Below are 27,091 nucleotides of genomic sequence, written 5' to 3' on the forward strand. Positions count from 1 at the left end.
AAATTCTGTTTGTTTCTTTCAGAATAACAGCAACACAGTACTGAAGTCATTTTAAAAATGATCTAAAAAGATTATGAGCCAGAACATTGGCCCTATTTCTAAGTATCTCTACACAAAACTGATCCTAGGCAGACTACGTGGGTCCTAGCACCAGGGGACAGGAGAGCAATGCACAGAGTACAAGCCTTTGTCTGTGGCATTGTGGAATCAGTACCTGGTGCTGCCTACCAGAAATGAAATTCCGCTCAGAAAACCCCATATCTTAGTCATTTGAATTTAATATGCTCTTAAAACATTCCTCACTTCTCCTTTCTACTTTAAAGAAGTTAAGCAAACAGTAAACTCAGATTCCACTGGCAACATCTTAAAACTCTAAAAAAAAAAATAAGGTGGCAAATAAAAGACGTCAGCCTGAAGTTTTAATATGTGAGGAGGATACATATTTTCACCAGAAATTATTTTAGAAAGTCATCTTAGGCGAATGTTTTAATTGACTGTTTATTCGTCAAATAATGAATACATCTTTATTCTGTCCTGAAGAGTAACCCACTCATATTATACAGAATACAAGTGCAAGGTCCACTCCTAGAAGAGCTCCATGTAGATGATCCTTGCCCGTTTTTTTAAGTCTGCACCCAGTATTTGCATTAACTAGATAACTGGCACACCTGGAGGCAATTACCTCCTCCTTCTCTGAGGTCACATCCAATCCACCTGGCCATACCTCCCACCCCTGCCCTAGATGAAGCATGGCCCTTTGGTGGTTCAGCCCTTTTCTGAGGCCATACATCATCTCTGCCCCAGGCCAGCAGTTCGGGAATAAGCTTTCTCTCCTGCCTGAATACTGCGTGGGTGTTTTCCTATATCTAAGTCTACCTACTTCAATAAACCTTACAAAAAGTACTATAAAATAAAAACAATGGGAGAAAAATTTCTACAAGACACAAGAGTAGGAGCAAAGAAATACTTGGGTGGTACTGTGACAACTATAGGACCCTGAGACACAGATTTAGAGTACATGATGGGGAACTTACAATCTCCAAAATATGAGTGCTTACAAATGTCATGATACACAATAAGAAAACCAAAAACTACCAAATATTCATGGGCGAAGAGACATACCATTAAAAACAAACAAATATGTATTCATGTGTTGTATGAGTAACTTTCAGTTCTGTAACTACTTACCTATATGGGGACTGAACAGACGTTGCTACAGTTGGCATAGCTGTTGCCGTAAGCATTTTTGTTGCTCTGGTCACAGCATGTGTTAGAGTGGGGCCACCAAGTGCTGAACTGGCTGCCTAGTATAAAACATGATATAATGATTACAGATTAGGGTTTTTTAATCTGGACTTGATAACTTTTGTTGCACTGGCTACAGTATCACTGTATAAACTACAGCATATATTTATTACCAGGAAGATTGCCTTATTGACATTGTAATCGGATTGGCATTGTAATACTCCTTACTAGGTACAAAGCTTAAGCACAAATTTCAACTGAAAATGAGTATTTAATGCTTCACAATTGTGCTAGAAACAAAGCAATAAAAATAAATGAGGTAGTATTAAACAGCAGGCTTCCAATGGACAAAGCAACTCAAGACTACTGAGTGCTATGGTCTTTAATAGCAATTATATAAACTATGTAAAACATGAAGAACAAGAATGGAAATGCCTACAGAAAATTACTGGACAAAAAAAGGCAAGACTCTATTACAAATGTGAATGTTGGGGCTGGAAATGTGGCTCAAGTGATAGAACACCAGCTATGAGTGAAGCAATGTGGAATGTATAGACCTGTTTCTGAACATAGTTCTTTTCATTCCAAAGTGGAGATAGGCAGAGTGAGGGAGGGCAAGAGCAGGAGGGGGAAGGGAAGATTTCCTAAAAAGTATATTTCCACAATGGAGGCATCATGACAAATGTCTATTTCTTATGCCAAAATGTAGAACTTTTATAGTATAATATAGTAATTCTGGTAAATTCTTCTAATAAGGTCTAGCCACAAACATCAACATTACATATTATCTAAAAACATATACTGAAAAAATCATTTAATTTACAGGTTAAATACAATTTATTACTCACTTCTAATCTTGTATAGCAATCAGCAATGAACTTCTTATGTAAGGACACTGAATCCTACAGGAATGGAAGAAGGAAGAGTGAGCCAATGTGGTCATTATATTCAATGTACATAATGTAAAAAAATGAACTATGTAACTTGAGAGTAGGGATGAGAGGGGTATGAATGAAGTAAGGGTGACACTGACCAAGAAGTATTGTACTCATAACCTGACTTACAGAATTTTAACTAACCTCTTTGTACAACAATTTAACAAAGAGAAAATTTCCTGCAGCTACAGAGGTAGAAAGAAAAAGCAAAAGACGACACTGAATCTTGCAAGGAAGAGATACATTTAGTTGTAATGATTACTTAGGAAAAAAAATCATCAAAATAAATATGCCAATCAGGAATATATCAAGGATTAGAACTTATAAAAATATTTTTCTGCATTTTTGTGTAGTAATAACTTCTTTCCTTGGATACTCACTTTCTTTAACCTAGGATTTAGATTAATATAACTATAGTTTATGATTAACTGAATAGCTTCATTGGCAATTTCTTCATCAGGTGATTCCATGGCGATTTTCCAAATGAAATCCATTCCTATCAATTCCAATTTTTCTACATACTGTTCAAAATAAAAACATAAAATTATATGCAAATAAAGTTACATAGCAAAGCAGGATAACAAAATTATTGGTGATAGTTTTGTTACTTTATGATTCTGAAATTCTTCAGTTTAATTATGAATTAAAGCTGCAAAAAGCTAGCTACAAATGAAAATACAATTAAACTGATATGAAACTTTAAAACAAAAATTTACCAATCATAGAAGCCATGGATAACATCCATAGAAACCTTGAAAGGTATGGAGATGTTTCGGTAGACACTTGAACCCAAGCTGAACATCTATCCAAATAGGCTATTGACATACAAACCATGAAGAAGTGAGATGGCAACCATCTTTGTGAGTTTTTCTTCAAAAGGGAAGAGCATTAAGCTAGAAGTAGTTATAAACTCATGTTCTTGAGTACTTCGAAAGTAAAGTTAGAAATATTAGGATCCAAAGTATACCAGAACTTATCAATATTCTGACCACTACCAGAGCCAAGACATAATTGAAAGGGACTTATTTTTTGCATATATCACCAGTACTGGAACTCGAACTCAGGGCCTTGCACGCTCACTTGGCTTTTCTGTTTAAGAATGGCACTCTACTATTTGAGCCACACTTCCACTTCTGGCTTTTTGGCAAATAACTGGAGATGTCTGCTTAGGATGACTTCAAATTGAGAAATTCAGCCCTCAGCCTCCTTACTAGGTCAGATTACAGATGTGAGCCATTGATGGATGGCCTTGCTTTTATTTTTTTAAGGATACATGTAAATATAAGCTATATACATTCTACATATTCCCATTTTCTTGCTTCATTTTTCTTAAAATTTGCTCTGCAATCACTGCTATTGAGATCCTAGGACTGAAGACTCTTGTGATTTTAGGTACAGATGGACTGGATACCTAGATAGGAAACTATTCCCCTTCAATGTTCACTTAGCCACAAGAGGGCAACACTGCCCCTTGATCAAAAGAAGGCAAATTTTTTATGAGAAGGAGTATGATCCCTCAGGAGGCTGGTGAGGTGAGGCAGTACAGTGCAGGGAGCCTCCAGGGCACCTAGAAGGGAGAGGTGTAACAATGCACACGTTTTCTCTCAATTAGGACACTAGAGTTTTGTTGCTTATTTTGTTAAATATCAAATTATACTAGGTAATCTAAATTATCTGGATTTGAGAACAATGTACTTACCAATTGAGCGCCTTGTCTTTTTAATCGATGATCGCAGAGATTCACATTTTCAAAAAAAGTCTTAAATAAGTTAAAACCTGAAATTATAGAATGCCAAATAAACTCATGTACTCCAAGTACACAGAAAGTCAATGAAAAGATCCAAATGGATCAGCACTTAGAAGAGAAAATTCTTAGCAACAGTTTATTAGATATGATATAAAAAAAAGCACATGCAGCTACTGTAAAGACAGATGGGAAGACTGAACCTAAGAGTTTCAGATCAGCAACACACAAGGAGCCTATCTTAGAAAGATAAACAGTCATGTGCAGTGGATTTCACCTATACACCTGTAGCTAGATCTCAGGACCTGAGCCAACTGAGCACTGCAGTTAAGAGATTAGTAGGACAGACAAATCTGAGAGACTCTTATCTCCAATTAAGCAGCAAACATTGAAACTGGAAGTGTGACTCAAAGTAGGAGAGTATCAGCCCTCAGTGGGAAACAGTGTAAAAAGAACAGGAAGACCTGAGGTTATACCCCAGTACAAGCAGCATTCACCAAAGAGATAGAGGGAAGGGAGGGGGAGAGGAAGGGGGAGGAGAAGGGGAAGGGGGAGGGAGAGAGGGAGAGGGAGAGGGAAAAGAAGGGAAGAAAGGAGGGAGGGAAGGAGGGAGGGAGGGGGGGTGGAAGGAAGGAAGGAAGGAAGGAAGGAAGGAAGGAAGGAAGGAAGGAAGGAAGGAGAAAAAGGAAGGAAGGGGGAGGGAGGGAAAGATAGGGGCTGGGAATGTGGCTTAGCCATAGAACGCTTGCCTAGCATGCACAAAACCCTGAGTTTGATTCCTCAGCACCACATAAACTGAAAAGGCCGAAAGTGGTGCTGTGGCTCAAGAGGTAGAGTGTTAGCCTTGAGCAAAAAGAAGCCAGGGACAGCTCAGGTCCTGAATCCAAACCCCAGGACCAGCCAAAAGAAAAAGAGAGTGAGAGACAAAAACCAAATAAAATTTAAAAACCCACAAGCACCAGAAATATATAGGCATCAAGGTGCATTGTAAACATAAATAGATATATTAAATTGAAACCCCTTTGTATAAATATTTGAAGATAATTTAAAAAATACAGGTAAATTGCACTTAATCAAAATTTACACTGGTGTTTCAAAGGACACCATCAGGAAAATGATACAAGCAAAACAGCAAGATTTGCAAAGTATGTAACTGTAGCGAAAATATAAAAAGAACTTCTGCAACTCAATAATCAAAAGACAATTCAATAACAAGATGGGTACAGGCGTTAAATAGATATTTTTACTAAAGGATATATACAAATAGCCAAGAAATCAGAGTATGTAGATATTCAGTATCACTATGTATCAGGAAAAAACACACTGCCTCACACCTACTAGGATGTCTTAAAAAATAAGGCAAGACAATCTTAACTATTGGTGAGAGTGTGAAAGAAACTGGGACCATATATTAATAGTAGGACTATGTTCACCTTTTTTTTTTTTTTATTCTCTCTGTAGGATGGAATTTGGGTTTGAATACAGGACATCTAGCCTATTAGGTAGGTGCCTAAGCCATGTCCCCAGATCATTACTAGAAGGATTATAAAATGTGTAAGTTTGCTTACCATTCATAGTGATCTCATATGACTCCAATTTTAGTATCTTCTCCTTGAAGAGTTGCTGCTGAACATCACTCTCAAGATCGTGCTGCCCTTTTGTAAACCACTCAAAGCACATCTGTGGATTAAGATGGATATGATCCTATAACCAACTAAACTCCTTTCCAGGCAAAAACACACAGAACATGGGAAAAGTAAAAGACATTATCTTTCAATGCTTCTAAGTTTGTTTAATTGTCACTTGCCACTCAAAACTGAAATGCCTGCAATTATGCAGTTAAATGAAAAGTTGCTAGCAATCTTTCCCCAGTTAATCCAAACACACTCACAATTTGGTTTTTCCACTAACTTTTTGAGCCTTACAGTGCCAAGCACGGTGTCATGTACTTGGTGCTCTCAACCAATCTATGAAGGAATTAAGATCGTTCTGTAACAATGACAAGCAAGACTCATTGTTAGCAAACATCAAAGCAAGTGTTTATGCTGCTGATTTATTACATTTTTGACAAACTGCTGCTTTTTTAGTGTTTCTAGGATGCAACATCATTTTAAGGAGCTCAAGGTCTTCTAGTACTAACTTGAAGTTAGTTTCAAGGCAGGGAATTAAAATATACACTTAATTCTTTATCTGTATACTTTTGGTTAAATTTGGTATTTTTTTCAGAATGATAAAAAAATTATCCAAGAATTCCCACATTCATTTATATCAGGGATATATATTTCACAATTTATCTTTTCCAGCATTGATAATCTACCAGTCAATACTATTTATGCTTGTATAAGCTGAAATGTATTTGGAACTTTAAGGCACACAAAAAAGTGAGATGTATAAAGAGTGCAGTATTTAAATATTTCTGCCTTACTTATCTACAATCCTACCTTCTTACCTCTCGATCTAATTCACAAACATCCTGGCCAGTCACAAGGCACTCCCAGATTTCCTTGGCTCGGTTCCATCCAAGATACAGGGTGGCTTCTTGTAAGAAAAATGCTAGAAATTTCAGGTGTGCCTCTAAATACTGCAAAAAGAAACAATATGAATCTGTTAACTTTAGGCATTGATACCTAAAAGAAACACTGAAACAAACAAGTTCCTTCAAGTCTATTGCAAATTCAGCTGACTCTGAATGTCAGTATCATTTAATACCAGTAATTTCAAAGTAAAACATCACAAACTTACAAATGAAGGATTAAGATTTTTCAAAAACTACCAGTAAATTTATTTAAAAGGCGTAACTCATTATCCACAGGTAATAATTACTTCATACCAAATACAAAAAATTAATATTATTACAGGCAATTCTTTGGTAGTTTACTGAAATATGAATTTACAAATATTTTTCTAAACTTCAATTTGAAGTGATTATTGTCAAGACACAAAGTTGTTCCATCATCCAAAAGGTAACTGGACACTGGGGCTCACACCTATAATCCTACCTACTCAAGGTGCTAAGATCTGAGGACTGCAGCTCAAAGTTAGCCCAGGCAGGAAAGTCTGAGATATTTATCTCCAATTGAGTACCAATAACCTGGAAGTAGAGCTGTGGCTCAAGTGGAAGAGAGCTAGCTAGCCTTGTGCAGAAAAGCTCCTTGTTTATGGTTATATCCACCAAGTATTTTACAGTTTAAGTAGAAAAAGGTCAAGTCAATGCTGAAAACCATGAAATAAAAACACAGTGCCTGATACCTCCCGGTAAGTGTATCGGCCATCCACTAGGGTCAATCCAGTCAAGCCCCCAGGCCCAGCTACAGCTGCTGCAAGTCGATGACAAGCTATCAAACTTCCTGTTACCAATTTTACTATTTCAAAATTTTTCTTCAAGTCTTGAATAATGCTCTTGAAAGAAACACAAAGAAAAGTGGTATGAAAATTTTGTACGTTTAATACTTCTATTTTCCATTGTAAACCCATGTGAGGGAGAAAACAAGGATTATTTCTTCACATGTCATCTGGTATGTGCATTTAATAGGGAAATAAGATACTTGTTAACTTTTTGCATCTAAAAGATATTATCTTTTGAGTTTTCAGAGCTTGTTACTTTTCTAGATCTTTCTTTGTAGGTCTATAACACTGAGAAAAAGCTAGTTCTTTAGGCTACGTAATGTTTTTACAATATAAAACAAGTTTTTACATCTTTTCTAATTTCAATATCGTTCTTATTTTTAAAAATTGGCTTAACTATTTCTACAAATAAAAACAAAAGGAGTAAGGGATATATCACAAGAATAATAACCATAGATAAGATTTAAATTCAAGATTATCAAGTTATTTAAATCACATTAATAGTAATTACAAACAAAGATACAGTGACAATAAATTTAAAAAATTTAGCCTTATTTTGTTATAGTAATCCAAAATAGCTATACTCTTACCTTGTCTTGCTTTTGATACGTTTGTTTTATAAATGAACGAGTGATTTCATGGAGCTGACGTAAAGCTGGCACCACCCACACAAACTGGGGGTTATTAAGCTGAGATGACTAGGGTTAAGAAGAAGTTATATTAAGTAAATTTAGAGATGAACGGAAGATTCATGTATTAGCTACAAAAAATTTCCAAGTCAATTAGGTTTTATTGTTAAAACATTCTATTGTTCTCCTCTTCATATTGCTAATTCATTGCTTATCTTCATGCACTCCTAATTCAGTCTTCAAATTCTTATTCTGCATGCAATTTCTTAAGGCCAAGAACTGCAAACAGGAGTGGATGTGAAATGACAGTAAATGTACAGGGGTATACCAGCAAAAAACAGACAATGAAGAATTAGCAACTTCAGAGGATAGGTTAAGTAGCACAGGCTGCTTAAGACATATTATATTAACAAAATAAAATAAATTCATGGTGAAAGCCTAATAGCAAGCTGGAAAGCAAAATGGACTAAGAATAGGCTTTCTTTAATTATACATTACATCATTAAGATAGCAAAAATCTAATCAAGACATTAACTGTGGTCTATATATTAAAGAAAACACATTTCCATTTCTTAAAACAATTTATGTAAGAATTAACTATTTGTATTAGTAAGGGCTGGGGATGCAACTAAGAGATAGATTATGTGCTTAACATGAATAAGGCTCTGGGTTTAATCCCCAGCGTCTCTTCCCATTTCACCCCCTAACAACCTCATTCTTTTGATTAATTATTAGAGGATTTCCTCACATTAAACTTGGTATTTCATAACACTCTCAAAAGCATTACTTCTGAAATTGGTCCATGACAATCTAGTCTGATGTTCATGAAGTTTTTTCTCATAAAAAAAAATATATAGCTCCCTTTGAACTATGAAATCTCACTGTAAATTTTTGAATACCAGATTAAATATCATTGATCACCTGGTAATTAATTAAAAAAACAAAAAACAATTAAGTCCTTAGCTTGTAGGTAAGAGGCTAAATCTTTTGTTTTAAAAGCATTCTTATTTCATAGATTCTCTACAAAAGACCCCTGTGGGGAGGAAAAATAATTTTGAAATCTTTTGCAAAAAACATGTTACTGCTGAACATGTCAATGTGTGTAAGCTATTGATAAAACCATGCTATTTTTCTTGTCTCATAGAGATTTAGCCAATTAGTAAATACCATTATTTCCTGGATTCTAAGATAGAGAAATTTTAAAAATTTAAACATTTCCAAAAATGACTTCTTACAAATTTCATCAAAAGAAACTTATCAACCACTAAGCACAGGTGTAAGTTTTGATAACAGCTTTCACCTAAGTATGTGCAAATTAACTGTACACAGAAGGTGTGTGTTACAGGTATCAGCAAGTTCCGAAGAGAATGATTTTTGAACTTAAATTTAGCTCACTAAATGTTGCTTAAATGTTATCAAAAGTAGGACTAATTTGCAATTAAAAGTAAGCTGTCAGTGGTCTCAGATTAAAGCATTTTTTCAAAGTCAGAAGTTGGTGTGACAAGACTCATACCCTGTGAAGAAGGGCTGTATCACTCAGCACTGTCTTTCTCTCTTAAGCTGCATCTTAATTCAAGAGAAGCTGTTTCCTTTGAAGTATTTATCAAGTCAGGAAAAAAGTAGCTTGAGTAGTAACAAAGTACCAAACAAACTAGTAAACAAAACTCCATTCTTCAACAAGCTTCAAAATTCAATGTGAAAGGATTCAGCGGGTCCAAAGTGCTCCTATACTATGACAATGTTCATCAGTGTGCTATGGAGAAGCTGTACCTAACTGGGCCACAAGAAGTTATACTCAACCTCTGACCATGAATATAAGCAATAGTTGTGAAAAGTAAAATAACCAGTTTCATTTTCTGATACAGGCTGGAATCACTAGCATCTTAGAATCACAGAAATATGGTATATAGTGAATGAAACTATTTGAGAAACTAGGGAAATTTTTGCTAAAATATTACAAAATGGCAATGAGTAAAACTGTGAACTTAGATCCAAATCCATACCTTCTAGAAGGATAACAAAAATTAAGGTATAAATATGAACTCTTCAATAAGCACACATTTATATTAAACAGTATCATTATGATCAGCTAGTCAACTATGACTAGAATGCTTTTAACATGGAAAATTATCCTTTGAATGTAAATTATATATTAATTCTTAATTATGTAAAATTAAAATTTTTAAATTCTTTCTGATAGTCTTTGTCAAGTGCAGCACTCAGTAAAAGTATTAAGTATTATTTTCCCATCTAATCTATCATATCTCTTCCAAGAGAAATTTAAATTACTCTTGTTTAATTACTGAAGACTATGGTAAACAACTAAAATGCAAATATCTGATGATGCCTTGGTGTTGAGATTTCAGAGTTAATGGGATGTCCACATTAGATGAAGCCTTAGAAGTAAAATGGCTCAACCCACAAAACTATGTTTAAGGTTTATTTCCAATGATGAGAATGCACTACACCTCAGAATGCAGTGTATACTATTTTCAGATTGTTTGCAAAAGAAAGCTCATTGATAATGAAACATGTCTCCATGTAATTCCTTAGGAGTTAAAAAAAAAAAAAAAAAAGTAAACTGGACCAAAAGTCTCTAGTAGTCCTATAAGTACCCACTCAAAGAATGCTTTCACATTCTTTTTTGAGTTCTCTTGTTCCTAAACAGAACATCCTCACTTCCTCATCTGTCTTGCTATTTCAGTTTTTTATCTAGAACTAAAGTAAGAATCCTTGCATGAGGAAGAAATTGTTTAGACATGTCCTCCTCTACTAAGCACACCGCTGTGAGATACATCTTGCCACATTTACTTTCCTTGCATGTTCTGGCAAGTTGTGGATCTCTAATTCAAAATCTAAAGTTGAGTGCCAGGATCAATTCTCAAAAAGTATCTTATTGAGGATTTTAGAATTTCAGATTAGGGATATTCAGTGAGTGAAGTCTATGTAGATATAAAATAGAAAATTTTCCCAGGTCTGCAATACTTCTGGCCCCAAGCATTTCAGATAAAGGACACTCAGCCTGTATAAATGAGGATTTAAGTATCTTCACAGGGTGCAGAGTGAAAAATAAGCAGAGGAACTTACATTCGCTGAAGACCTACTAGGGCTGTCCTAAGAGGTCTGAAGAAAACAACTTAAGAGAATTTGCAAACACAACTAACTGAGTAAAAATGCTATTTTAAAAATTGGTATTTTAGTAATTTTGTTGGATGAGTACATTAAATTTTTAATTGAAAGAAAAAAGAAGTGAAATAAGAAAGAATAGGTTGGGATAGACAGTGGAAGGTATAAAAGAAGCGAAGGGAAGAAAGAGGACCAAAGGAGCTGAGGGGACCTTTGCAGAATCTACAGAAACAGTTAAATAAAGGTCAGAAATTCTGAACACAACAGTGGAACTTGGGAATTTTAAGCGTGTCAAAGCAGAGGGAAGGGAATCAGTTGGGGGCACAGAGGTAGCTGAGGGTGGGAGGGGAATAAGAGGTGGGTGATCTTGTCTTACCCTTTGCTTAGTTTCTGTGTAGCCTGGCAGGGAGACATAATCCCCAGTCAGCCCACCTTGCTGCCTGGCAGGAAAGGGCATAGCACAGAAAAACATCTTTAGTGCAGTAAATACTTCACCCCCCTGCCTGGAGCCATATCCAGGGGGCTTTGATCTTCCCACTGCCCCCCCTTTAGCAATGTGCACTTAAGTGTGAAAGCACTTAGTAAATTGGCTAGTGCTATATAAAAATGCAAGGTATTATTGGAAGAAACTAACAGTACATCAGAATTTCTTTATTGGGAGCAGTGGGGAAATTTTAAAAAAGGAAGATATTACTTTCAAGTCTCATAAAAGGACTTCAGAATTTTCCCTACTACTTTTTAGGTTTTGCTACAAAACAAAGACATGAATGAAGTAACTGCAAAGAGAAGCAATAAAGATGCAATGGTATGACTGATCATAAGAGTTAGGTAACACCTAACTTTGACAAGGGAGGAAAAGACCCAGAAGGATTTTGGTTCCAAAAGCTATTTCTTTGGAGGGAGGGAAGACTCCTTTTGGCTTTGATCTTTATATTTAAAAAGAAGTATGTGTTGCTGAGAAGAAAAGACTATTTTACTAGAGACCCTTTGCCTCTTACTGCTACTACTAGGACCTAAAAACTTCAATGAGTTGATGGAAACCTTTCGATCACAAGGAGAGAGTTTGCCAAATTATTTAAGTCACCAAGCTGAGAAAATAGGAAAAATTCAAATTGAATAGAAAGAGTAAGGCTTCTGAATTAAAGGAATAATTTCTTATAATTAACTCTGGTTTGTTGTGTTTCAAAATTTCTAAAGCCAAGTCATACACAGAAAATCCACTTGATCAAATTTCAGTGTCAGAAATAGGAAATATAACATTCTTAAATACCCCTGAGTAAACGCTGTAACCAGTGACCAAATATAACTCAAGACAAAAAGAGTCTCTGATACACCAATGAAAATTAGCAGTATCCCAGCTCCTCTGAAGAAATACCAATGAAAACCAAGTAATATATTTGGCCAATGAAATATTAAGCACTAGATATTTTAAAGGAAACTTTTCTTACATTAATATTAACATGAAATTCAGAAAATGAGATTCTATCTACTGGAGGTAGGCTTTAAGTTTTGTGTGGGCTACAGTGGGAAGACTACAGACAGGAATCAGGGCTGCTGCACCAATGGTAACGTGTTCTATTGAGATAGCCACTGGGATAAACTCTCTCAGAGGAAAGATGTGAGGTTTAAGGACAGGAGCAACAGGAGTGCTGCCATCAGTACTGCTATGTCTGCTAACTATTACTTCCAAGGACACTCCAAAGTTCACTGCATCCTTGGGGCCAGCATCCTAAAGTTAGGGATTCTACAGCCACAGTCTTCTTGTAGGTGCTATTTAATCCCACTTTCTAAAACCAAGAACCAATACTAAATACTCATTGAATAACCATGTGTTTAAGGAATTACCAAGGAACATATCTGAAGCAAGCAACTGAAAAACTATGTACCATCAGTGAATAATCTCCTTCTTCCTTTGCTTCTCTCCTACCTACAAATATTCCTCCATTTCTCCCAAACTGGAGAAAAACGGGCATAATATTTATTTAGAATACATTTCACTTAATAAAATTATGTGTGTGTTTGTTCTAATTTGAGAGAGGAAAACTACACTTACAATCTTTTATAAAATTTCATTAAAACCATATAAAAATGTCAATGCGCCCTACATATACATTTTTCCCTTTAAGACTACCAGCTTTTACATAAATCATGGCTCATCAACATCAGGTTGATATAAGAAATAATAAAATATATTGTTTTAAAATTGTAAAGCATAGAAAAAAAAATTCTAAAGCAAGTTATTAATGGTAATCATTTTGTTAGTGTACCTCTTAATTGGTTCCATCTGCAAATTCTTACCTTGAATCCATCCTTCTTGTTTCTTTCCAAACCTGACCATTCTCCAGGCTGAAAATTTCATTTTAAGAGACATTTAAATAATTAGATAAGGACACCTATCTATATTTTCTAAATTTAGACTCTAAGAGCTTCCAAACAGGAAATTTCATTTACGTAACAGGGAATTAAAACTAATTGCCTCAAACTGTTGCTATTGACAACAAAATTAGATCAAAGATAAAACCAACCCTTTTGATATCTTCTATGCACTTAATGATGTAGCTCCTCTTGACTGCTTCCTTCACTGCATATGCATCACTAAGGATTGTCAGGTGCTCCTCCAAAGCTTGCTGAATAAGGCTGCTGGGCAGGGTTGGAAGATGAGCCAGTTCCCAGAGTACATCTAACACCTACAATAACACCACTATGATGAGTCAGCTGATATGCACATAAAACTGTTACAAACATTTGTAGATTAAAAAAAGTTCCACTTAATTTTCTTGCCTTTCCAGAAGTGGTCTCAAAGCGGGCTTCCCGACCTATTCTTCCAATCAGACTCAGCAGTTTCTGTCTTACTCTATCACTTTCTGTCTCCCAGCTCTGCATAAAAGAAAAAAACCAAGACACTGAGATGGCTTCACAAGCCAAAACGTCAAGTACACTAAACTCAGCTACTGGTACAGTTAAGGAGCTTAAAGAACTTAAAGCTCTTTTGGAAGATTTAAAAGTAAGCAAGTTTGAACACATACCTTCTGAATGAGAACAAACAAATGATTAAGCTGATCTGAATTAAATTTCACAGCTGCAGCGGCAATAATCGTGTGAATATTCTCGATCACAGTAGACGATTGTCCAGACTAGAAAGGAGGACAACAGTGAAGACTTGGAACATGGCAAACCTGTCTTCTCACACTTAGTTTATAAAGCAAAAGAAACAATATAACAAAGTTGCCTAATAAGCAGTCCCTTACAGTGATAATGACAAGATTACATCTAATAACTATTAGTAATAGTAATCAGCTAGAAAGATGGCGCCGACACAGTAGGGAGGCATCCCAACTCGCTCCAACTGAATAGCGAGCCGGGAACTCCAACACCCAACACCCTATCAAGAACCCAGCAAAACCAGCAGCCAGAAGCAGTGGAGATACGCAGGAAAACACAAAGGAGTAAAAAAGAAGAGCCAAAAACCTACACGGAGCTGGAGAATCTCCGGGGCACCCTCCCCCCACCAGCCGACCCTGGCCCAAACAGGGCCAGGCTGGGAAAGGGGAACCCGGCGATCGGCAGACAGGCTGCCGGGAGCACAGAATTCAGACAGCGGGAGACCCCACGGTCACTAGGGAGGGTGCGGACCAAGACATACAACAGCAGCGACAAGAAGTTCGGGTCCACACCGGGTTGGGACAGACGGTGGCTGGGGAACCCAGCGCGGCAGAAGGAGGGAACCGGGGAAGCCACCACGACACTTCGCCACCCCCTGAATAACCAACAGCTGCGCGGGACACACACACAATCCAGGATCAGTGAGTCCCCCATTACCCCCTCAACCAACGGGAGACCAGCTATCAGAGACCCAAGCCCTACAAAGAAGCTAGATCTCCCTCCCTCCCCCTCCCCACCCTGAGGGAACAAAGAACCCCCAAATCAGGCACTGGGAAGTCAGTTTAGCAGGGGAAGGGCGGAGCAGCCCCAAGGCCACACAGGATCCAGATCTGGCCGAATCAGCCCTGCCCCCTTGCCAACAGGGGCCGGGAACGGCCAGCAGTGCAAGCCCCACCCGAGGTGCCTGGACCTCGCGAACTCTTACAACTAAAATCACAGGCACTGGTGGGCAATACCAGCACAGCAGGGACACCTGGGCCTGATCACGTCCCCCCCTCGCAGCAGAGGCGAGGTCAGAGGGTGCTAACCCACGCCCAAACAATCAATCCCACTGGGCCCCAGACATACCGCTCCCCCCCCCAATGGACTCGCGGGAGGGCGCAAACACAACCCAACAACCCAGGGCTCGCTCTGGGAGGCGTACCCCACTAAAGTGGATGGGGCCACAGCGCCAGCGCCTGTTGTAGCAGGCGCACAGTGCACGGGTGGGCGGGGCCCCTGGTGACAGCGCCCGCTCTGGTAGACGTACCCTGCACTGGTGGGCGGGGCCACAGCGGCAGCACCTGCTCCAGTAGATGCACCTACACAGGAGGGAGGGCAGAGCTACAAATCAAACCTGAGAAGCCATCCACAGATCTCCAGATGCGCAAATCACAAAGAAACATAACACAGTTCATCAAAGAGCAAGCCAACTCACCAGCTCCAAAAAGCAGCACGACTCAAGAGGAGATGGAGATTAAAAAAGCAAATGAGGCCATGTTAACAGGAATGATGGAAAGCGTCAGAAATGAAATCAGAAAACAATTCAAGGAGTTTAGAGCAGAAATCTTGAAGGACACCCAGGAAGCCAAGAAAGAAATGTAAGCCAAAATGGATACAATGCAAGCCTCCTTTAAAGAAAACCTTCACATCCTGAGAATTGAATTGCATGAAAAAATAGATTTAAAATACAACTCTTTAAAGGAAGAAATTTCCACGATCAGAGCTGATCTGACAACCATAAATAGCTCTCTGGCATCCATAAACTCCGCAACGGAAACCATAACACAAAGAGTGGACCATATGGAATCCAGAATCTCTCGCCTGGACGATGAAGCAGCCGACTACAACCAGAAAATGACCACACTTCCAAGGAACGGTGAAGCTTCAGGGCAGACTAATCCAGGAACTAATGGACAAAGACAAGAGATATAATCTGCGCATAACTGGAATAGAAGGAGCCGAACACCAGAGCAGAGGACTGAAACATGTTCTCAATAAAGTTATTGCAGAAAACTTCCCCAATCTCACAGGGGACCCCATCCAGGTAACCGAAGCCTATAGGACACCTGGAAGGCCAGACCCCAGAAAAGCCACCCCAACGCACATAATATTCAAGACTTCAGACCTCAAGATTAAAGAGCAAATTCTCAATTCAGCCAAAGCGAAGAAAGAAATTTTCTACAATGGGAAGAGGATTCGAATAACAGCTGACTTATCCACACAAACTTAACAAGCACGAAGTGAGTGGAAGAACACCATCCAAGTACTTAAGGCTAACAATATGCAACCTCGGATCAAATATTCAGCGAAACTGGAGTTCACATTCGAAGGGAAAACCAGAGCTTTCCACACCAAAGAGGAGCTAAAGGAGTATGTGAATAAGAAACCAGCCCTACAGCGAATTCTAAGAGGGGAGCCCCACCCAACAGAGACCGTACAAGACACACAGATAGAATCAGAAAGAACTACAATAGCCAAAGTCCAACAGAAAGAAAAGCTCACTAAGGCAAGAAAAAAAAAAAAGAGGAAAAAACAGCCCAACAAGAAAATGGAAGGAGAAAAAAACACCCTTATCCTTGATCTCTTTAAATATAAATGGTTTAAACTCTCCGATAAAGACGAGCAGACTGGCAGAATGGATTCGCAAACAAAAAGTTCACATCTGCTGTCTACAAGAGACCCACCTTACAGCAAGGGACAAAAACAGGCTCCGAATGAAAGGATGGAGCAAGATCTACCAAGCAAATGCACCTACCAAAACGGCAGGTGTAGCCATCCTGATCTCAAACAAGGTGGACTTTTCATTAAAATCAACTCAAAAAGACAAAGAAGGACACTACATATTCATACGAGAAAAAATCCAGAATCAAAACATCACGGTGATAAATGTATACTCACCGAACAAAAGAGGCCCTACATATGTCAAGCAAATTCTCACAGAATTACAGAACAAGATAGACGCAAACACAATCATAGTGGTGACCTTAATACCCCACTCTCCAAGAGACAGATCCAACACCCAGAGGATTAGCAAGGGAGCTGAGGACCTAAGTAACACCATATCCAAAAATGGATCTGACAGACCTATACAGAATCTTCCACCCTACAGAGACCCAATACACCTTCTTCTCAGCAGCCCATGGATCATATTCCAAAATAGACGACGTCATAGCCCACACAAAGAACCTCAGCAAATACAATAGTATTGACACCATCCCATGTATTATATATGACCACAGTAGATTAAAGGTAACCCTCAATAACAACGGTTACCACAGAGGCTATACAAATACTTGGAGCCTAAACCCCACACTGTTATCCAACACTTGGGCCACAGACCAAATTAAAGATGAAATCAATGAATTCATAAGCCACAATGACAATGAAAATACATCACAAAGAAACCTATGGGACACAGCTAAGGCAGTACTGAGGGGCAAGATCATTGCTCTCAGCACTCACATTAAAAGAATGGAAGCAGAGCAGGTGAATAACCTCATGATGAAACTAAAACAACTGGAGAACAAGAAATGACAGAATGTAAAACGACTAGGAGGGGAGAGATCACAAAGATTAAAGAAGAGATAAATCTGATTGAAAATAGAAAGACCATTCAACAAATAAGACTAAAAGCTGGTTCTTTGAGAAAATAAACAAAATTGACAGACCCCTAGCAGGACTTACAAAAAAAAGAAAAGAAGAGACTCATATACGTAAAATCAAGGAATCCACCGGAAAAATTACAACAAGTACACACGATATTCAAACTATCATAAGGAGCTATTTCCAAAACCTCTACTCAGCAAAAAACAATAATTTTACAGAAATGGATCAATGCTTAGAGAAGTACAAACTGCCCAAACTGAACCAAGAAGAAATAAATCAACTAAATAAACCAGTAACTTACAGTGAGATACAGGAGGTAATCAAGAACCTCCCAACAAAGAAAAGCCCAGGCCCAGATGGATTCACCAACAAATTCTACAAAACCTTTAGTGATGAGCTAATACCAATACTCCTCAAACTCTTCTGCGAAATAGAAACAGAGGGAGAAATCCCAAACTCATTCTATGAAGCTAATATCATACTCATTCCCAAACCAGGCAAAGACCCAACAAAAAAAGAGAACTACAGACCAATATCACTAATGAACACAGACGTAACGCTCCTCAATAAAATATTAGCTAACAGGATCCAGAAACTGATCAAGAAAATCATACATCATGACCAAGTAGGCTTCATCCCACAGTCACAAGGATGGTTCAACATTCGTAAATCAATCAACGTAATTCACCACATAAACAGATCTAAAATTAAGAATTACATTGTTATCTCAGTCGATGCCCAAAAAGCCTTTGACAAAATACAACATCCATACCTATTAAAAGCTTTGGAGAGAACAGGAATAGATGGAACATTCTTCAAAACAATAAAAGCCATATACAACAGACCAATTGCTAATATCATATTAAATGGAGAGAAACTTAAATCATTCCCCCTAAACTCAGGAACAAGACAAGGATGCCCACTCTACCCACTTCTTTTCAACATAGTGCTGGAATCCCTAGTCATAGCAATAAGACAGGAGGAGGACATCAAAGGGATCCACATCGGCAAGGAAGAAATCAAACTATCCCTATTTACAGACGACATGATCTTATATCTGAAGGACCCAAAAAACTCAGTACCCAAACTCCTACACCTAATAAACCAATTTGGCAAAGTAGCAGGATACAAAATCAATCCACAAAAGTCAGCAGCTTTTCTGTACACCAGCAATATACAAACAGAAAAGGAAATTATGGAAACAATTCCATTTACAGTAGCCAAAAAAAATAATAAATAAAGTACCTAGGGATCAACCTAACCAAAGACGTGATGGACCTATTTAATGAGAACTATAAAAATCTAATAAGGGAAATCAAAGAAGACACAAGGAGATGGAAAGACCTCCCATGATCATGGGTAGACAGAATCAATATAGTGAAAATGGCCATATTGCCCAAATTGTTATACAAATTCAATGCAATCCCTATCAAAATCCCAGTCACATTCTTCACTGAAATAGAGAAACCAATCCATAAATTCATATGGAACAGCAAAAAAGAAAATCTAGGCAAAAAAAGCAGTGCAGGAGGTATCACAATACCAGACTTTAAGCTCTACTATAGGGCCATCATAACAAAAACAGCCTGGTATTGGTATAAAAACAGACTGGAAGACCAATGGATCAGAATTGAAGATCCAGAAATAAAACCGCACTCTTAGGTCAGCTGATATTTGACAAAGGAGCTAAAGACATACAATGGAATAAACATAGCCTCTTCAACTACTGGTGCTGAGAGAACTGGGCAGCCATATGCAGAAAACTCAAAGTAGACCCAAGCCTATCACCATGCATCAAGATCAACTCCAAATGGATCAAGGACCTCAATATCAGACCTGAATCCTTGGAACTACTGAAGGACAGAGTAGGAAAGAAGCTAGAACTTATGGGCACAGGAAGGAACTTCCTGAATAGAGTCCCAGGGGCACAACAAATAGGGGAAAGACTCGACAAATGGGACTACTACAAATTAAAAAGTTTCTGCACAGCTAAGAACATAGCCACCAAAATAGAAAGACAGCCAACGATATGGGAAAGGATATTTACCAGCACAGCAACAGACAAAGGCCTGATATCTGTCATCTACAGAGAACTCAAAAAACTAAGCCCCTCCAAGCCCAATAAACCTATTAGGAATTGGGCAAAGGAACTAAAGAGAGACTTCACAAGAGAAGATATAAAAATGGCAAAGAAACTCATGAGGAAATGCTCAACATCCCTGCTAGTAAAGGAAATGCAAATAAAAACAACCCTGAGATACCACCTCACCCCAGTTAGAATGGCCTATACTCTGAACTTAAGCAACAACAAATGCTGGAGGGGGTGCAGGGAAAGAGGAACCCTTCTCCATTGTTGGTGGGAGTGCAAATTAGTATAACCACTTTGGAGAACGGTATGGAGGTTTCTCAAAAAGCTCAATATAGACCTACCCTATGACCCAGCCATACCACTCCTAGGCATCTATCCTAAACAGCAGGTCCCAAGATATCAAAAAGACACTTGTACTTCCATATTTATCGTGGCACAATTCACAATAGCCAAAATATGGAAACAACCCAGATGCCCCTCCACAGAGGAATGGATCCAAAAAAAATGGTACTTATACACAATCGAATACTACATAGCGATTAGGAATGGTGAAATATTGTTATTCGCAGGGAAATGGTCAGAACTCGAACAAATAATGTTGAGCAAGACAAGCCTAGAACACAGAAAACAAAGGGGCATGATCTCCCTGATATATGACTGTTAACAAAGGGAGACGGAGAGACCGTAGAGACCAAGTCTGTGAAACCAAAAATTGCTTGTCAAATAGTATTCCCCACAGGACTGGGGCAGCGACCCAACAGTATGTTACTAAAACCAAACAATTACTCAACATATAAAGGTCAAAAATTGACCTCTCAGGGGAATACAATAGCTCAAAAGCTAGGTATGTACGTTCATATAAGACTACTGTGGACATGTTCTAATATCGACATTACATTTAAAGCCCTAGGCGAACCTTCTTGGGCGTGGTCACGTGGCTACTGTATATGTTCTTGATACATTGTATATTGTATATATGTCTACCTGACCTAGAGAAGAGATAGAAAAACAGGACGTAAGGTATCACAAGAAATGTACACACTTCCCTACTATGTAACTGTACCCTTTTTGCACACCTTGTCAAAAAATTTGTGTTCAATTAATAAACAAATAAATAAAAATTAAAAAAAAATAGTAATCAGCTGAATTTTACTTGAATTCCTGAAAGCATTAAATCATTAAAGGGACAATGTGAGGAAATGAGAATCAAGTTCTCAACTTGACATTTACTTTAAGAAGAGAATATTTTCAACAAGGTTTAGAAATTGAAATTGGTCAAACTACCTAACAAATGTGATATATTATAAATGATCTTGATGGTCTCAGTGTAGGATATTATCTTCCCTATTTTAAATAAATACTTCATGACTTCAACTAGTATAGGCAGTAAGTATACACCAGAATGAGACATATTCTTGACTTATGACTGACATTTTAAAAGTGAAACGTGAAATACAGGGTAAGGTATTGGTAACCTCATTTGTTTAATCTTCTCGGTATCTATTATACACATAGAACTTTCCAATGAATGTATCCAATAGATATAGCAATCTATATCTTCAACCTTATGTATATTCAAAATACACACTCAAAAGGCATCAGAGGAAGGTATTCAACCTAAGATAATATAGGAAGAAAAATCTATAGAATCAAGGACTATTTTTTGTTTTGTTTTGTTTTGTTTTTTAATCCTGCTCCTAAGTTTCTCTAGTGTACTCTGTAAAACTGGGTTGGGAGCCTCCCAACAACACCTCTAAGAGTTCCCTGCCAGCGATCTTCCCTTTACATTTTGCCAGTCAGAGGTGGTGCTGGGAGATGACACAAGAAGAAAAGAGTGTTTCTGGCTGAAAATCAGAGAACAACCACATGATCAAAAATATCATATAAACAACAGAGACACATAAAAGATATACATCCGCCCAGTACTGGTGTCTGACACTTGTAATCCTAGCTACTCAGGAGGTTGAGATCTGAGGATCATGGTTCAAAGCCAGCCTGGTCGGTGAAAGTCTGTGAGACTCTTATCTCCAATTAACTACAAAAAAAACGGAAGTACAGCCATGGCCCAAATGGGTAGAGTACTAGCCTCAAACACAAAAGCTCAAGGACAGCAACAAAGTTCAAGCCCCAGGACCAGAAAAACCAACAGCAGCAAAAAAGATATACACCCATTCCTAATACATAATGCTCAAGAAGACTTTTAAACAAGACTAAATACATCTGCTCTGGTTAAAGGAAAACAGAGGTCCCAGTTCCAATAGCACTTACCAGTACCCTCCCTCTTCTGTAGTCTGAACTTGTCAGGAAAAGGAAAAAAAAAAAATCAACTTACCTGTATCTTCCAGATTTTAGTGAGCTCATCTAAAGACAATTTACTGCCCAAGAGTTCAATAATTCCCTTTATACGGTCACAGTATTGTGCTTGGTCTATGTTGCCTAGAAGAAAAGCACAAGAAATGAAGTTAGAATGATGGATAATGACTGAATGCAATAGTAACTTGATATAAAATAATTCAAATAAACAAGTTTACACCTTTTAAGATAAAATTCCATATCAAGTAATTTTTATTTCTTTGAAAGGAACTCACCTTCCAATGCAATTGATAGAACTGAATTTTCAACTAGCCAGTCTAGCAATCTGTCTGTATCTATAGCATTCTTCACAGATTTGGATAACGTGCTATCTTCTATTAATTTGGTTACCTAAAACAACAGGATTATCATGACTAAATCAAATGTGAATAATCAGGTACATACACACAAAATATATAATTTTCAGCCTAACTGCATGATCTAATAATCATTAGCCAAAATGTATCAAAAGACAGTTATTAGAAATCAACAAATTACTAATTGTGATGATGCTTTAAAAAGATGAGGGCAGGGGGCCTGGAGATATGGCCTAGTGGCAAGAGTGCTTGCCTCGTATACATAAAGCCCTGGGTTCGATTCCCCAGCACCACATATACAGAAAATGGCCAGAAGTGGCACTGTGGCTCAAGTGCCAGAGTGCTAGCCTTGAGCAAAAGGAAGCCAGAGACAGTGCTCAGGCCCTGAGTCCAAGGCCCAGGACTGGCAAAAAAAAAAAAAAAAAGATGAGGGCAGCCACACAATTTAAAAAAAAAGGAATATGGGCCTTTCTTATAGCTCCCATGCCTATGCTGACTGGCCTAGTAATAACATCTAACTCAACTTTTAATCAGGAATTGTTTTGTAAATTTAGTAACAGAGGTAAGAAGTATCAGTGCATTTTTGGTAATGGGAAGTACAGGGTATGAAGCTTGTGAGCCACTTATGGTTATTGTCTCAACTATATGAAAGATGCCACATTGTAGGTAAAGAGAGGATTGAGGCCAGCATGCTCAGTACAGTACAGAAGTAAAAGGAATTGGACACAGTCATGGCACTAGCCGTGTCTTAAATTCTAGATGTTCATATGTACCCTTGCCCTCTGATAGTTGGCTACTCAATCCTTCATTCAAATTAAATAGTCCTGTCTCCTAATAAATTCTTGTTGGGCACTAACATGGTCACAATGAGTTTATTCCACTTGCATGCAAGAACCTTAAGTAATCCAAAATCCAAAGGAAAAAATACCTAAATTATGAGTGAATGTATCATTTTCTTTTGCTACTCACAAACCCCAACTACATTGTTTTGTGTTGATCTAATGCTAACTTAGGTTACAGAAAATCATTCCATTGTTTTGCTTATATCCAATTGTTTTACCTTGGTGTTTTTTTGTCCCAATATCAGTTAGAAGACAAAGAAATGCCTATCTAAAATAAAATAAACTGGCCCTTAATAAATTTCAAACTATATACCCCAAGGGGTTAAGCTACAGAATTCATAAATGTCAGATAACTTTGAAAATAATACAATTAAGCTGACTTTACCTACAATTATAAACACATACACTTTTTCTACATAATCATTATTCTTTTTGTATGATTATGAGAAATTATCCCCCTCATTTTTTAATAACCACAAGTTTTGATAAGATTAAAAAAATCTGTATATTTTAAGTCTTCTAGGGACAAATTCAGAACTTACTTCTTTGAGGGAATTCATTTTAGCACTAAAATGTGGTGATTTCAGCATGCGCAGTAGAATGTCAAGTCGAAGGTCATCCACAATTGTCACCAGATCCGGTTGGAAGCGCATGCAAAGTAACTTAATGGCAGATAAGAGCTCAGGGATGCTAACCAATCTCTTATTAAAACAACAAAAAAACACAACATAAAAAAAGAACTGTAAAAACATTCTGATTTCAGTTCTCACAACACACAAAAATACAGGAAAACAATGGTATGCAGACACCTCACATTTTACATGGCCAATTAACTACAGTAAACAGAGGTAAAGCACACAGTAGGTAGCAAAGGAAAAGTAATGGTCTTTGGAGAAACTGTTAAATGCTATAATGGCTTTAAACAATTCTAGACATGCTTTAATACTATATGATTTTAAAGTTCTTTCACTGCATACTGACTGTGTATTTCATCAAAGCTATGTTAGCAAAATGCTGAACTTTATCATTTACTAAGAATATCTTATTTATCTTATTGAGTAAGGTAACACCAACCACTAGTGTTTCACAAAACATTTTTGGTCAGGAAATATAAAATTAATTTCATGTGAACGTTATGTGACCAGAATTCAGAGTGATGGTATGGAAAAAGTCAAGTGCTAGGTCTGCTTTCATGGACTAACTGGCACTAAGGCCTAAGTGGTGGGAGAAACCATTTACCTTGTCCTTGAGATCTTTTTCCTCCACACTCCGCACATCCTGGATTGTAGTCAGGATGACTGGGTCCAGCATAGGCTGCCAAGATAAAATATTAGTTCTAAGATCTCCTGAATCTGCCCAAAAATAGGAGAGCTATTTTGTACCTGCCACTTGCAAAGAAGGTAGAAAAACATAAATTCTAGTTTTAGTGCCACCACTAACTTGTTAATATTTAAATATGTAATATGTAATAAAGTAAAGTGAATGCAGTTCCTATTATTGCATCTTATAAGAGTCCTAGCTATACTAGAAGCAGAAATCAGGAGCAAGGGAATTCAATGCCAGCCTGGGTCATGGATTTGATCCCAACCAATAAAAGCTGGGTATGGGTGTATGCATTAGTTATCTCAGTTACATGAGAAACATAATTAGGAGGATCATAGTAGTGGCTGGTTCAGTCAAAAATGTGAGATCTTATCCGAAAAACAATGCAGAAAGGATGTAGTAGGGTGTGCACCTATTTGAACCCTGAGTTTGAATCCCAACACTGCCATGACATTAAAATAAAAAGGTAATTTGAAAATTAACTCAAGATAGTGACTAACTTTTCAACATATTAAGTATAGGGGTACTTATTTTTTTCATAAAGTAGGTAAGTCTGTATTTGACTTTTAAAACTGAACACATGCAAAATAACACTGTTGTACAAACTATGTTTAGTTGATGATAAATGAGGCCTATAGATAAAACAGATATGCCACAATGCTCCAGAATAGTAACACAATCAGATAATTATCACTAAATAGCATGTGAGAAGTGGCAGAATATTAGCTAGAATTATTCCATCTCAATAATTAAAAAAATAACTGGTGTGAAGAAAACTGACAGTTCTCAGAGTCAAGAATGAAAAGCAAATTACATTAATAACAGATAGACTTTACACATCTGCCTACTGTAACAGTAAGGACTGGGGCTGAGTCAAGAGTTCTGGCCATTATGTACCAGGCTCTGTTTTATTCCTCTCTGCTGTGAGGTAGGTATTATTATTACTATTATCATTGTCATTGTCATCATAATCTTCCTTGCAAAGGAGGAATAGAAGAAAGCACAGAAATTTAAACAAGTAGCAAGTCGTGGAGACAACTGTTAATTCCTAACAAGTAACATATAGCATGAATTTACTGATGACTCAATTTAAGTCTAGATAGTTTGGTATAACTAAAGGTGACAATATACATGTTTCTTACTTTTATACTTCTTACTCTTTTTAAAGTTTCACACACACACAAACACATGTGATATGTAGTTTCTAAAAAACTCAATGAACACCCAGAAAATTTATGTTGAATTTTTTCCATAGAGTAAATATATCCAAAATTTAATCTTGAACTTGATTATTTAAAAAATAATTTTATTTACTAAATTCAACTTTTTTTTTTTTTTTTTTTGCCAGTCCTGGGCCTTGGACTCAGGGCCTGAGCACTGTCCTTGGCTTGGCTTCTTTTTGCTCAAGGATAGCACTCTGCCACTAGAGCCACAGAGCCACTTCTGGCCGTTTTCTGTATACGTGGTGCTGGGGAATCGAACCCAGGGCTTCATGTATACGAGGCATGCACTCTTGCCACTAGGCCATATCCCCAGCCCCATAATTAAACATTATTAAAAGGCTCAAATATTTTTCCTCTGCTTTTTAGTGTTTGTTACAAAACTAGTGGTTTTATTTTATAGTATGCTGAAAAATACTAGATGTTTAATATAAAGAATGAAGAAAACATGTGCAAAGCCATCCTATCTCACTTGAAAATTATACAGCATTACCTTGACATCTAAAATAAACCCATTTAACATTCAGAAATGGAAGAAAGTTCTAGTATCTACTAAAATAAAAATTAGCTCCCTGATTAAAATTGCCCTTGGTGGATACAATATTGGAAAGAAGGGACAGTGCATATAGAAACATTGCACCCGAAGGACATTATGCTTTCAAAACCATTTATAGTGAGTTTTAAAAGCTGATATAAGTTATAGGTTTTGCAGACTTATTTATAAAGAGGATAATAGGAATGTTTCAATGTGACACTTAGTTCAATAAGCTTGTTAGCTGAAATGGCAAGAAACAACCAAGTAAAGTAAGTCTTTACTATTAGAAAGCTAAGCAGTATAGCTTTGACTATTCTATGACTTGTTGACTTGCAATTCTGCAGAGGCTGGAAATCAGGCAAGATATGCTGAAAAGCTGTTACTCTGAAGTGAGTGATTTGGCTGATCTACTGTAACTTGTAATGGCAAAGAGCCTGAAACAATTTGTGAAGAGGATAGAGATATATACTGCCTATTTTATAGATAAGAAAATGAAAAATATACAGACATCTCTGCTGAAATTATTCATAAGACAAAAACCTTCAATGTCTAGGTCTCTATACTTCAAATTATTAGGGTTTTTGTTCTGACAACATTTGTTTAAAAATGATAGCTATTTTGAAAATCAGGAGTTACTGT

The 27,091-nt window shown here is 37.3% G+C and overlaps 1 protein-coding gene across 2 annotated transcripts in view; it reads right to left on the reverse strand.

The window, feature by feature from the left end:
- Positions 1–27,091, reverse strand: part of Usp24 (ubiquitin specific peptidase 24) — a 124,935-nt gene that overhangs the window by 61,607 nt on the left and 36,237 nt on the right. For both annotated transcript variants that reach the window (XM_048351409.1, XM_048351408.1), the window contains exons 9-24: positions 24,614–24,688; positions 23,917–24,075; positions 22,452–22,566; positions 22,196–22,299; positions 14,051–14,158; positions 13,806–13,901; positions 13,550–13,711; positions 13,323–13,370; positions 7,860–7,967; positions 7,174–7,323; positions 6,374–6,505; positions 5,493–5,604; positions 3,880–3,956; positions 2,561–2,701; positions 2,094–2,147; positions 1,189–1,304 (exon numbers count right to left, since the gene is read on the reverse strand). In XM_048351409.1, coding sequence (XP_048207366.1) covers positions 1,189–1,304; positions 2,094–2,147; positions 2,561–2,701; positions 3,880–3,956; positions 5,493–5,604; positions 6,374–6,505; positions 7,174–7,323; positions 7,860–7,967; positions 13,323–13,370; positions 13,550–13,711; positions 13,806–13,901; positions 14,051–14,158; positions 22,196–22,299; positions 22,452–22,566; positions 23,917–24,075; positions 24,614–24,688 — 1,757 coding nt within the window. The remainder of the gene's footprint in view (positions 1–1,188; positions 1,305–2,093; positions 2,148–2,560; positions 2,702–3,879; positions 3,957–5,492; positions 5,605–6,373; positions 6,506–7,173; positions 7,324–7,859; positions 7,968–13,322; positions 13,371–13,549; positions 13,712–13,805; positions 13,902–14,050; positions 14,159–22,195; positions 22,300–22,451; positions 22,567–23,916; positions 24,076–24,613; positions 24,689–27,091) is intronic.

Source organism: Perognathus longimembris, chromosome 7 (genome assembly GCF_023159225.1).
Source record: "Perognathus longimembris pacificus isolate PPM17 chromosome 7, ASM2315922v1, whole genome shotgun sequence".
NCBI lineage: Eukaryota > Metazoa > Chordata > Mammalia > Rodentia > Heteromyidae > Perognathus > Perognathus longimembris.